Consider the following 13,577-nt stretch of genomic DNA (forward strand, 5'->3'; position numbering starts at 1 on the left):
CTTTGTTATCATCCTTACACAGTCTGCGGCACACGCTCGGGAAGCTCGTTGTGCTGCCCAGCCTTAGAGCGAGCTGTAGGATCCCTGCAATTGTGCGAGGCGCGCGCAGGAGCAGGACAGCACCTGGAAAATCGGAACTGTCAGAATTAGCCCTGTAGCCACGGCACTGGCGGGGCAGCAGAGTTCGGGCGCTGCCCGTTCAGAGCCCTGCGTCGCAGCGCAGCGAGCGCCGGCCCCTCGGCGATGCTGTTCTTTTGTGAGCAGCGGGACCCCCGCCTCTGCCCGCACGGCGCGGGGTGTGGAGGGGGCGTGGAGGGGGTGTGCCCGCCGGCGCCGTCCGCGCCCGCTGCCCCCGGCGCCGCCGCCGCCCTGCAGGGTCAAGCCCGCTCCTCCGGGGGCGGCTCCGGCGGGACTGGGCGGGGGTCGCCGGCGGGCAGAGGCGCGGAAGCGGCCCGGGCTCGGGGAGGAGGGGCCGGCGGCGGCGGGAGGAGGGGCGGGCGGCCGCACGTCACTTTCCCCGGCCGCGTGTTTACGTGGAGCTGAAGATGGCGGCGCCGGTGGCCCCGCCGCGGCAGCTGTCGGCGCTGTGAGGCGGGAGGGGACCGGACCGGACAGCGAGCGTGTGCGCCCCGGCTGAGGGGAGGGCGCGGGGCGAGCCCCTCCTCCTGCTGCCGGTAACACGCTGCTCTCCCGCACAGACGCCATGGAGGACGAGGAGCGGCTGAAGAAGCTGGAGGCTGGGAAAGCCAAGGTAGGAGGAGGAGGCGGTGGCGTGGCGGGGAGACAGCGGGGTGAGGGCGGGGGAGGTTGTCAGCGGGGCCGGGCCGAGCCGCGCGGCGCGGCGGCGGAGCGGGGCTGCGGCAGGGGCTCGGCGCGAGGCCCCGCCGCGAACAAAGCCGCGGGCGGAGGAGGCGCCTGGCGCCGCCCGCCCCGCGCTCCCCCGCCCGCCGCGGGGCCGCGCCGCGCTCCCGGCCGGGCGGTGGGGGCCGGTGCCCGGCGGCACCGCCCCGACACCTGGCCTGCCACAGGTGCCGGTCACGGGGCCGGACGCTGACAGCCCGGACAGCGCCCGCTGCGGCGCCGGACGGAGGAAGAACCCAGGAGGAGGAGGAGAAGGAGCGTTAACCTCATTACCCTTCGCGTCGTGGCGCGAATCCCCTTTACCTCATAAGCCTGGGAAACCCTGTGAACCTGTAAGGAAGTTTATGAAACCGACAGCTGTTCTGAGTGTGGAGCTAATGCTGTGTGAAAGCCTCAGGCGGCCGAGGATTAGCGGTGCCCCCAGCGGCGGGCCGGGAATGCCGTGACTCGCCGCGGGACCCCCCCGGTGCCGCAGCCGCCACCGCCCGGGGCTGTCAGGCGGCTCAGGCGCTGCTCTGCGGGCTAACCCAAGGGTTAGTCGGGGAGCTTGTCATTTTACCTTGAGCATGGCTCACTACACACTGGCTGTGAAGCATTTCGCCTTCTGGGCAGCAGACCAGACTACACTTCAGGAGGACCTTTTTTTAACTTCAAAGAAAGCTTTGGTGTGGTCAACGAGATAAGCTAATTAATGGCATTCTAGATAAAATTAGCGTTTTGGTGTTAGGTATCATCTATTTCCTTCCTGTAATCATAGCTAAATGATAAGAGTTCAGAAGTTGATCAGTCATTCATGCTGAAGATATACATGTAACTTGGCAGGAGCTAGTAGTTGAGGCAAAATGAAGACAAGCTAAAGATGAAACTATGAAGCATCATTTTCACATCTGATTTATGCAGACTATAGAAAACATATAGTTCATCTGAAAAGTATTGAATAGGTATTTTGCTATATTGGTAAAAAACTTCTTAACTCAGTGTGTTTCTCTTAACTCAGTGTGTTTGAGTTAAAAATGTCTGTTGGGAAAATCTCCTAGATGGATTTGTATGTTTATATAGAAAAACCTGTTCCTTAAATGCTTAGTGCAAGAGTGGTGTTTGCACACCATTATGTAGTACTCATAAAAGGCTCTGGGAGAAATTAGATCCTGGTGGCAGTACATTGTGTCACAGATTGGCTATTTTTTTTGCAGAAAATTAGTAGTTAATAAAGAAAATGGATTAAGTAAATTTGCCAGTATTATAAAGCACAATTAAGAATTTAGATTTTTCTGCCCATATTGGGCTGGGGTTAACACAGAAAATTAATGACAATTACTGAAAATTGAACCAAAAATTTGCTCTAGCAGGTATTCAGTGGCTTTTTTTCAAACTTCAAGAAAAGACAGGTACACTTTACTAATTTATTCTGTATTTTAAGAGTACTGTTATAACTTTCACAATTGTTCTAGTCTTTTCTGTCTAAAACCTAATGCTGTTCTTGTATTTGTCTGAAGACTTTAGGGTTCTATGCTTTTAAATGTCCCCTGTGACTTAAGTCATTATCACTCTTTAAAGCTATACATGGTTTATGTGAAAAGGGACTATAAAAGCAGTGTGAGTTTTTTCAGATTTTTTTTTTGTGTTCTTTGTTGCCTTTACCCCCTTTTTACATGTGAATGTAGAAATCTGTTGTATAGTGGAGATTAGGTCACAGTCTTTCAGTGACAAATATCACTGATAAAAGCAGAAAATAAGAAATTGTGTTAACAGAGAATGAAAGCAGGAGTTACTCCTGCAGTTGCTTTTCTCTTTTTCAGGCACATTCACAGTATAATCAGTGCATCTCCTAAAACTGCTTGGCTCCAATGAATTATCTTCTGAAAACCACAGCAACAAGCATCCAGAAAACTTTTGAGCTTTATCACTTGAGAATTATTTAAGTAAAATAGCTGAGAAAATTTGTTTAAGTATATGTGCAAAAAGTGCAGTATTGCTATACTGCAGACACCTTAAACCGTCCACCTGAAATGACAAACTTTAAATAAGATGTTCCATAAACTGCAGGATTAATGTAGGTGATTGGGAGTCTGGTGAAAGAGTCTAGTAGATGCCATGAAGGTGGCTGGTACATTGCTAACAGTGGAGTTACTATGCACCATTGAGACCTGGATTCTGGTTTGGTTTGGGTTGGTTTTTTCCTTGTAAAGTTAGCACTGCTGAATCTCAGTGTCTGCTTATTTAACAATATGAACTTGCTTGTAAAGCAGCCATTTGGTTGTTTTCTAATATCAAGTAGGCAAATGTGGTATTTGGTTTTGTGTGAATCTATCTAGAATGGAACTTCGTCTTGATGTCTTCAAGACACTGTCCCCCCACATTGATCTTTTACAGAGAAGTGTATTAAAAGTGGATTTTCTGCAAATTAATTTTCTTCTGAGTCCTTCTTTATTGTTCCTGGAAACGAGAAGCTGCATTCTGAATCTTACCTTGATTGAATGGTGCTAGGTGTATTTAAGCCTGGCAGAATAGGTCTCAGTGTGAACACACAGCCTTTGCCAGTACATAATTTGAAAGTGGAATAAAAAGTCTTGATGGAGGCTCACCAATGTTCATGTGTACCTGCTGATTCTGGGAGACTACACCCAAGTCTGCATTATGAAGCAGTTTGCACCACATGTTGTTGCTCTGTCTGGTAAAGCCTGCAAAGGCAAGGGTGGCACAAAGTTAAACCCAGGAAATTACACACTCCTTTTTTCAGACCTGTAGTCATTAATTTTCTTTTGCCATGAGGTAAATCTGCTGAATATTAACCCAGCTTCAATAAATGTCTGTCTTCCTTCCATTGAAAATGATCTCTCAGTTCCTGTATAGAACTCTCTTCTCCCCCAGATAGGCTGTTTCTTTATCTGATCTCATGATGTCATTATGGAAGCAAGAAGAGTGTTTGTTAGAAAGGCCAGTTAAGGCAAACAGTGTTGACTGTGATGGAAAGTGGAAGGGAGAAGATGTGTACCAGCAACAGAAATATAGATGTAGCCTGAAAGGTTGATCAGTGCCTTAAAACACAGTGACATAAGAAATCCATCAGATGTGTTTTGTGCCTTGCTGAGGAGATTCTGGAATATTGTTGATGGCCTGAGATAGTGAATGTGTAAAAAAGGACAATAGAGGATGGTGGTTGAAGATCTTGATATGGCATACTATGTGCGGATTCCTGTGTGCACCAGTTTGCTTGGAAACTCATCTAACATCAAAGAGGGTACTATTTATGGTAGTTGGATTGGGTATTTTAATTTCATGTATGTATTTAGCAGCTTAGGAACTGGCTTTTCTTATTAGGATGTGGGACTGTCTTGATCAGCTTTCAAAACTACAGAGTTTGCTAGCTTCAGAATAAGACCACGGTGATTGGATTCCCTTGTCAGAAAGTGGCTGAGGGTATTTTGGTGTAAAGCTTTTGAAATTTATAAAAATATTTTAATTTCTGTGCACACAGGCACACATGAAAGGCACAGCTATTATAGCTGGCAAAATTGAGATGAAGCTAGCAATAGCAGGTTTTATGGAATGATCCATTTTACAGTACTGAAATTTAGTTAGCAAAGTATTTAAATAAGTGTTTAAATTTCTAGTGAGCAAAGGGCCCTCCATAGCTATATGGTTGCTTTTCCCATGGGAGGGGTGAACAAGGGAGAGATGCTAATACACTTTGTAAGTTCTTTTGGGTTGGTCTAGGATTTCAGGTCTGATGTTAGAAATACATAATTAATGTTTTGTTTTTCAAAGCTTTTATGAATGCTTGAAATACATTGTTGCACTGTTCTAAGAAACTGTGTAATTGTTGGAGAACCTGAAGAAATTAGTGAGTTGGTTTAGTTTAAACCATCAACTTGAGAAGAGAGGCTGTTACTGCTTTTGATCTGTACCAGAAAATTACTGAGCTGATAAAACAGTGATGTCGGTTGCAGAAGCTCTAATGGCTCTGGGTAGACAAGTATTACAGGTTGTATAACTAATTTGGAAAGTTATCTTTGCAAATTTAATAGTCAAAAGAAATAATTGCATATTTTGTCATCTGGTCATGCATGTAAGTATTTCAGATGGCTGAAGATGAAAATTACATGTATTATTAAAATAGCATTGTCTAAGAGTCTGGGAATGTTTACTGTTTGCATTGCTGTGTCTTTCTTTTTTGAGGGAAGAAAAAGATTTTCCTCACTCTTCTCTAGCCTCTTTGGACTGAGTAGTTTTGGAAGTCTCATGGGAAGGTGTTGATACTTTGGGGTTTTTTTAAATAAAACACTCAAGCAAACATGGAATAATTATGTGACTCAGTGATTAAAGCTCTAATCAAAATCCCCAGAAGAACTCAAAGGATAGATTGTATAAAACACAGTCCTTTTAAACTCCCTGTAATATACCTGAAGAGGAAAAAAGACAGTATCTCAGTAGTTGTTAGAGTTTTTCATCACTGAAGTCACAGATCACAGAATATTCTGGGTTGAAAGGGGCCTACATGGATCATCAAGTTCAACTATTAAGTAACTTAAGGCAGTTACATATGGGGATTGAACCAACAACTTTGGTGCTATCAGCTCCATCCTCTACCCAACTGAGCAAATTTAAGGGTCCATGAAATTAAATAAATTTAAAACTTACATATTATTAAATAGCTGGGCTATTAACACATCATCTTTTGCTTTCAAGTGTAGACTGTTCACTTTGTTTTTCCTGTCTGCCTCAAACAACTTGAACAAAAATAAACAGAATTATGGAAGGAGGAATTTATTTTCAGTCTCCATTTTCCTAGTCTGCTTTTCTCTAAAAATAAGTCATATTTGCCATATCACAAAGAGCTGATTTCATCATAAAGCCCTAGTCATTGTGGTCACTCTTCATAAATTATGCATGGAAGAAGCTTTTCGAGGTAAAAGTTCTCAGCATGGCAGTGGTGCTTTCTGTATCTGAAGATGTTGGTGTGTATTAACAGACAAGACAGGAAACAACTGGATCTTTCATGAGTTTCCTGGAAAGGTGCGGGAAGGCTTTGGCTTGAGAGTATAGTGAAAGGGAAAAAACACTATAATGAACAACTTATTTTAAAGAACTCTTTTTCTTGCACATTAAAATCCTCAGAAATCTGTATCTAGTTCCTAGGCATTCTTTTGTTGTCCTGCAAAGCTATTGCTTTTTCTAGGTCCTTCTGAACCTGTGGGGTTTGATTTCTTTTCATTTACAGGCTTCAATCTGCTCACTCCAATCTGCATCTCTGTCAATTTAAAGGCAAATAATAGAAGGTATGTGGAATTGCATGTGTAGATTTTGATTATGAACATGAGTAATCTTAAAAGCTTACTTTGTATTGCAGAGAAAATCACAGCTATAAGGACACTGAACATTGCCCTGGAGAGAACACATGTGGTTTTAAAATTTATTGAGTAAAAGTAGATAGGACAGAAATTGAGTAGAGGTGAGAAAGGAACAAAGTGTGAGGTGTTCAGCTTGTTGTGCATGCATTTATTTTTATTCAAAACAGTGGATATCTAAGTTGTATTGTAGAAAAAATTATTTTCTATACATTTGAGATATAAATATATTCAGTCTAGATAATAGATTGCTACTGGGATGGTACATAAGCTCGGATGAGAGATCAAATGGAAATATGTGAGACCATTTTCAAGACACATTGTATGCCTAATAGCAGAAAAATTAGTATGATACATTTAATTTTTCTTTTGAGGTTGATAGGTTACCAGGTCATTACAGTTTACTCAGTGTTCTTTTTTTTGCTTTGAAGAAATAAAAAGAAAGTTTAATTTTTTTGTGGACTCTATTAGGTAGTTGTTAAAAAAATAAAAGGTAATTCAGTTGAAATCTGGGATTTCAACACTCTTTTAAATTGAAACTACTAGAAGTTTTCCTGTGGAAAAACGTTGTGGGATTTTTTCATATTGTTTTGATGTCTATTTCCCTCATTCCAGAAATCTGTTCTTGCTTTTGATATAGGGCCTAATTATTTGTTTTAGATGTTTTTATCAATGTGCCCTTTTGTTCAAGTCTTTAAAGTAGCTCTCTATTTTCCAATAGTGGTGCAAGGTAGAACGAGCTGTAATTTATACTTGTTTTCTTCTGTGAATACAGATAAATATAACTTGAAAATAACCTTTCTTCGTTTGCCAGATTGGAGAGAATTGTTCTTTAATCCAAAATGCTTGTGAATTTCACAAAAACAGAGAAATGTCAAGACAGTATTGTTAATAGCACTGTGAAAGCAAGAAATGGCATTGTAAAACTGCAATTTAAAATGTTTTGTTGTTCCTTGTGTAAGGAGGAGGAATTACAGAAAAGAAAGCACAAAGTTGCTCTTTGCCTGCTTTCAAGACTGTCTTTGTTTTAGTATGAGTCTCTCTCATTTCTGTGGTCTTCTTTCCAACTACTTATTTTTTTAGTATGCATGTTGCAATAGCAAAACCGAGATGACTGCAACATTTATTTCCTTGTTATAACTAGAATCCAGAAAAGTTTGTTTGTTGGTACTTATTTAGCAATAAGCTTGATCACCACCACAAATTAATTCTGAAGGATTTTTACTAAAGTGTATCTGATACGCTAAGGAAATTAAACTTTTTGGCATATGTAGGTGTTGCAAGGAAATCCTGTATTTTTTCCAAAAGGGTATAACCAAACAATCAGCTGCTTTTAAATATTGATGTACAGAGGTATTAACTGTAGAATAATACATGGTTACTCTAGCATCTTAGAGTTTGGAATAGTGAAAAACCTGAATGAAAATGAGGACAAAAGAAAATAAGGTTGCTGAAGTAGGTCCAACTTCGTTGAACTACTGTATATTGCAACATAAGATTATATACTAGTAATACACTTATTGAAAATCTTAATTTAGGGTCTGAAAGCTCTGTCTTAAATATCTGCCTCACAGAGACAGATTTCAAGGTATTTCTGTGTATTTGTTGCAAAGTAATTTTGTTACAGATACATGCTGGCATGTCACTTTGAATTTGGAATCATAAATGTACCACAGTTCAACAAAACACAATTGATAATTGCAGTCTTTTAACTGCTATGCTGAAACATAAGTAGTTCTTGAAATTTATGTTGATGAGACACTTGTCTGTTTACTGCAAAGAGTTGGCACACCCTATTGTGTTGATGCTTCTGGTGTTCCTGTTTATTGAAGGAAATCTTTGGGAATCTTCATTTTCCTGTGATTTCTTGAGAAGCTAACATTTTATAACTACCTTTCTTACAACTAGTGGAGAAAAGACTGAACAATTAATAAAAATGTTCAGATTTCTTAGAATTCTTAGTTTCTTGAAGTATTGAATGATTTCTCTTGCCTTTCTCCTCTTCTAAAAGGGAGCCCCAGCAAGCTTCCTTTGGATGGAGCAAATGCAACAGTTGTCAGCTGGGCAAAGGAATGTGAGACTAGATACCAAACACTAAGTTGAGGGTAGTGAGGGAGTGATCAAATCCCAGTTTTAACAACATGAGTTGTAACATCATGGCAAAGCAAAGAAGAGGTGGTCTATTGGTCTACAAAACAAAGAAGAGGTGGTCTATTGGTCTATGCTTCTAAATCTCAGAACATGAAGAAATTTTAAAATTCTTGATAATGGGAAATCATAATGGTAAAGAGAATATATACCATTTTCATGATATTTTTAGAGGAAAGCTTAGATTTGATGAAAACTGTGCTGCCATGGCAAAATTAAAATTACAGAATATCTCTAAAACTATGATAGACATAGAAAACCAAGAAAATTGGTGGAGTTAGAGATGGAATCGATGGGATCGTTCTGGCACTGAACATGTTTCTGTACAAATATTGATAAAACAGGTGTTCCAGAGAATAATCAGAGTAAGTGCATAAAATTTTATTCAAATCAGGGGTAGGCTGTGATTTGATGGAAGTGGTTATCCCTTAATTCTGGCTTTGCTGACCTTTTTACTTGTCATTAAACTCTCTCTGTGAAGAAACCTCCAGTATCCAACCACAAAACAAGGGGAAAATATTTAAGAATTTCTCAAGTCATTTAGGTTGTCTAAGGGAGGTAACTGGTTTAACATAAAACCTATATATTTGCATTGAGAATATATATTTTCAATTAAAAGGTACAGGTAATGCTTAATAACAATGATAAGAAAACCCTATTTGGTCTGTTCAGTTGTATGCTGTGTTAGCTAGCCTAGTTTGCTGTGTTAAAAGAAATGAAGGATGTCCTGATACAAGACTTCTTAAAGATGGATGCGTTAGATTTTTGACATTATTTGGAATATATTCTAGGAATTCAATATAGTTTTCTTAAAAAGAAATCCGAGCAAAAAACCAAAAACAAGACTCCTCAAACAAGTGCGGTTTTGTGAGCAATATCAATGTCTTTGTGAGCTTGCTTTTCTCATAATTCAGCAGCGTGTAAAAAGTGATAAAAGCCTGTCAAAATAGTACAAGCCTGTCAAGCCTTGCACACTGAGCATGAAATTCATGCAGTTGGTTCTTCCCTTATGTCTTCTCAGCTCCTCACAGAGCTGTCTCTGTCTTACAAGCTGCACTTTGTGGGCATTATTCTCACTCTGTCCATTCAGTGCCAGACTTGCCACATGGTGGGAATTAATGTAAAAGTGATATAAACAAGGTGGGAAAATGGTGAAGCACAACTGAGTTGGACTTGTTCTGAAATATTTGCAATTTAGTAAAAAAGAAAAGAAATAAAACCATAAACATTTCTTAAAATGCAAATTTAAGTTTTGTTTCATTTTTGTATGGAGTTGAAGCATAGAGATGGCCAGAATGTGTATGAATAATTGCTTTAAAATGTACCAAAATTTTCCAGAATTTCTGCTTTAAACAACTGAATCCAATGTTCCTGAAAAAATTGCATTGACAACTGGATGGAAGTCATCACATCACTTGTTTTTATTAACAATGAATGGCTATCAGTTCCTGCTTAGCATGAATTGAATTTAAACAATTTATCTGTATCTGAAAAGGTGATTGTCTTGTTGCCAAAGATGTAACCTCTCAGGTTCTGTGTCAGTTGGTGCTTGTCAAGTTGAAAAAAATTACGATCTTCTGTTGGTTATTAATAAAGCCTTATTTAGAGAGAGTCTGTTCATTCTAAAGGTGCCTCTTTCCTTCAGACTTCTTGGTTAATGAGAAATTAGATGCAAACACAACTCCTGAGATCTTGCTGTGTCTTTACATGTTTTCTCTACCTGTTGGGTTTTATTTCTCTCAGTTTTTGATCTTTAAATATCTCTGTCACAGCTACATTTTTACTAAAGAGGACACTCTGGAGAGGAAAAATGTAGATGTATTCTACATAAATGCAACTAAATTATTTCCTCTTAGGATGAAGAAGTTAACTTTACATGAATCAGGATAATGTAAACAGTGCATTGAGACTTAAAGTAAATCAACATTTTATGCTTTTTGTAACATCCAAAATTACTTTTGTTGACCCTTCTCAGCTAGTAACTAATAAATTCTTCTCCCTCGTTTAGTATAATGACTGAATGTTACCATGCAGGAGGAAGGAAAAAATATGCATTGTTGGGTAGTGCAGGACTTCTGCTGATAAGGAAAAACATGCAGTGGGCTGTAGCCCCCTTGAGGCATCGGCACAAATGACAAATGCTTTTGTGATTCAAGTTTTCTTGCATTAGCTACCTAGAGAAGTCTGGGCAAAGCCTCTTCACATATAGATTCTCTCCATGCAGTTCTTTATGTGTTGCTGTATTGTTGCATCTTTAAAGCTCTGTGCTGTAGAAATGGTAGTTTTTAAAGTTAACTGATTAGAATTTGCAGTTGTATAATTGCAGTGTGTTGTGGAAGGACAAACTATGGGAGCTGGAATGGAGTATTGATTAAGATCCCACAGGATGTAGTTGTTGCCTGACTACAATTTTCTATAGATGTGTCAGGATTTTTGTTGTGGGATTCTAATCAGTATTCATGATTTTTGAGAAATGGTTGATTATCCCCAGCCTTGGCTCACTGGAATCCACATTGATGCTTGGTAATACACTGTAACCACGGCTGCAGTTATCCTGACATTACCAGTAAGACTCTGTATATGCTCATTAGGGAGTCTCAAAAGACTGGCAAAGACTGTTCTTTAAAAGAATGAACAGACTTCTCTGAATGAATTGTCAACATTAAGGTCCTTGCGGATCTGCACAACTGTTAATAGGAGACCCCCTTTAGGTAACTAGGGTTGATCTGAAAGAACTTGCCGAAAGGGTTAAAGATTTTTGACATTGTGTGACATCATCTTATAAGCAAACTAAAGACTTGGTTAAGGTACAATTGTCATTTCATGTTACAAATGAATAGAAAATTTGGCTTAGCATTATTTGTTTTAATGGTTACTCTCAAAGTAGGTGGTCATTCAGTCTTCCACAAAGCCTGTGTCACTCAGTATTTACATTATTAGCTGTGGAAAGAATGTATGTTTGTATATACACAGTACTAAACTGAAGTGTGTGGCAAACATGGTGAAGAGGCTTAGACTTCAAAATAATCTGGTGTAAAAGGATGTGGAAGAAACACTCAAGGCTTTTTTTGCTTTTTTTGTGGTAAGGACTGTCCTTGGGCTTTCCAGATACTGAGTTTAATGGGAGTATTGGAGGTCTGATGTATTATCCACTGTAAAGGCCAAACTGGGGACCACTTAAGCAATTTTGATGTATAAACATTTATGGGACTGAGTACAATGCATCCCAGCATCCTGCAGAAGTTGGGTGCTATTGTTACAAGGCTATTTCCTTGCTCATCTTTGAAAGGTCATTGCCTTCAGAGATTTCAAATGAAGCAGGAGAAAAAAAGCAAACATCAGCTCCACATTCAATAAGGGTGAGAAGGAGTATCAGGATCTGTAGGCAGGTCAACCTGGCTATAGTGCCTGGGAAGATGATGGAGCAGATCTTCCTGTAACCCATGTTCAGGCACAGGAAGGCCAAGAGTGTGATTGGAATTTATTAAGGTTAATTGTCCTCTGTAATAAACTGAATGTCTCAGTAGATGGGGAGAGAATGGTAGATTTTGTTTACCTTGACTTTCGGGAAGGCTTTTGATGTGATCTCTGTTCAAACTGAAGATAGGTGTCTTGGATAGATGGTCTGCAAGGTGGGCAGGAAATTAGCTGGACTGCTCTGCTCAGATTGCTGAGGCAAAGTCCAGCTAGTGGTAAGTAGTGTTCTTCAGGTGTACAGTTGGATATTTTGTAAATGACCTGCAGAACTGGGGGGAGTGTGGCTTCTGTGTGCTCATGGATGATACTGCAGTAGTGAGAGGTTAATGAATTGCGGCATAGGGCTTCTTATCAAAGACACTTTGACAGTCTGAAAGAACAGGCTGGCAGAAAACTCATGAAGTCTTAGTAGCCTGAAAAGTGGCAGAGGAAAGTTCACACACTTTCCCATTGGCAGAAAAGAGGATTTATTGGGGGATTTATTCATTTATTTATTCTTTATTATCTTTTTTTATTTATTCTTTATTTTTAGGTGTTATCTTCATCTATTTAGGTTGGGGAAGAACACCTCTTGAACTTGAACCATAATGTCCATGTAACTAGTTGTGTGAGGAAAATGGATTTGAAGTGTTTTACAAGAAAGCAACTTGAAGTAATGTACAGAATGCTATAAAAAAGTGAAAGTGAATTTATTCTGGGGATTTTTCTTTGGTTGAAAACATAGATTTTGCTCATAATTATTTCTTACATAAATTAATGTAAAGAATAACATAAATGAGTCTGGTAATGCTAAAATCAAATAAAAGTGTAAGTAGCTTGAATTTAGGATACCATTATTAGAAGCCTGAGAATCATTACTTTCCTTCTCAAAGCTTTTTAATTACTCTGTTTTTTTTAGTTTTCGTGTTAATAGTTCAATCTTTATAAAAATGAAAAATGTCAACCTTAACTTTTAAACATGCAAGACAATTGATAAATGGAATAAAGTGTCTGTGTTGCATACAAACTTGCAGGTTGCCAGTAATTCAACTGACAAGCACAGTGTGGAGTTACTGGCAACTGTTGCTTCTGCATACTTTTGTATTTTTAGAGTTGCCTTCTAACTGGCAGGCACAGATGGCTGTAGGTTATGAGTTTTGTGTGCTTCTGAATTAAATATAACATTTATATGGTATTTTAAATTTCATTGTCTCAATATCTTGTGTTAATTACTCTGTATGGGTTTTGATATTAATTGGAAAGTTAAGAGTTGGTATTTTTAGAACTAATAAGAGCATTTGTTCTCATTAAGCAGTCATTTATTTTGTGGTAGTAGAAGTTGTTTAAAGTTTTCTTGGATATGATAAATTGTAGTTATGTGTGTTTAATACAAATAAAATGATAATTGAGAAGAAAAACTAGCACATAGGAGATGTGAAAGTAATTTCTCTTACCAGAACCTGACTCGCCTCTTTCCATCCATCGTTACCAAAATTTAGATTGAAATGTAGCCTTGCTTTGAGCTCAAGGAAAAGGTAGACTCACTTTTTCAATGTCTTACAATCTCAGAAATGTTTTCCTAAGGTTATTTTTTTGGGGAAGAAGGGCAGCATAGGAAGAAAATTACAGAATAAGGCAAAAATTCACTAACCACCTGATTACTTCTAGTATTTAATTGCATAGTTAGACTGTACCTATTCTGTAAGGCATTTCTTTTGACTTGAGTATTTTTAAGACCTAAGTATAGTGGAATTAACATGCTGA

General features: G+C 39.3%; 1 protein-coding gene across 7 annotated transcripts in view; it reads left to right on the plus strand.

Moving 5' to 3' along the window:
• Positions 1–519: 519 nt before the first annotated feature.
• Positions 520–13,577, plus strand: part of AKAP9 (A-kinase anchoring protein 9) — a 103,832-nt gene continuing 90,774 nt past the window's right edge. For all 7 annotated transcript variants that reach the window (XM_021551652.4, XM_021551655.4, XM_021551653.4 and 4 more), the window contains exon 1: positions 520–751. In XM_021551652.4, the coding sequence (XP_021407327.3) occupies positions 704–751 (48 nt within the window). In that variant the 5' untranslated portion in view covers positions 520–703. The remainder of the gene's footprint in view (positions 752–13,577) is intronic.

Source organism: Lonchura striata, chromosome 2 (genome assembly GCF_050655825.1).
Source record: "Lonchura striata isolate lonStrDom1 chromosome 2, ASM5065582v1, whole genome shotgun sequence".
Taxonomy (NCBI): Eukaryota; Metazoa; Chordata; class Aves; order Passeriformes; family Estrildidae; genus Lonchura; species Lonchura striata.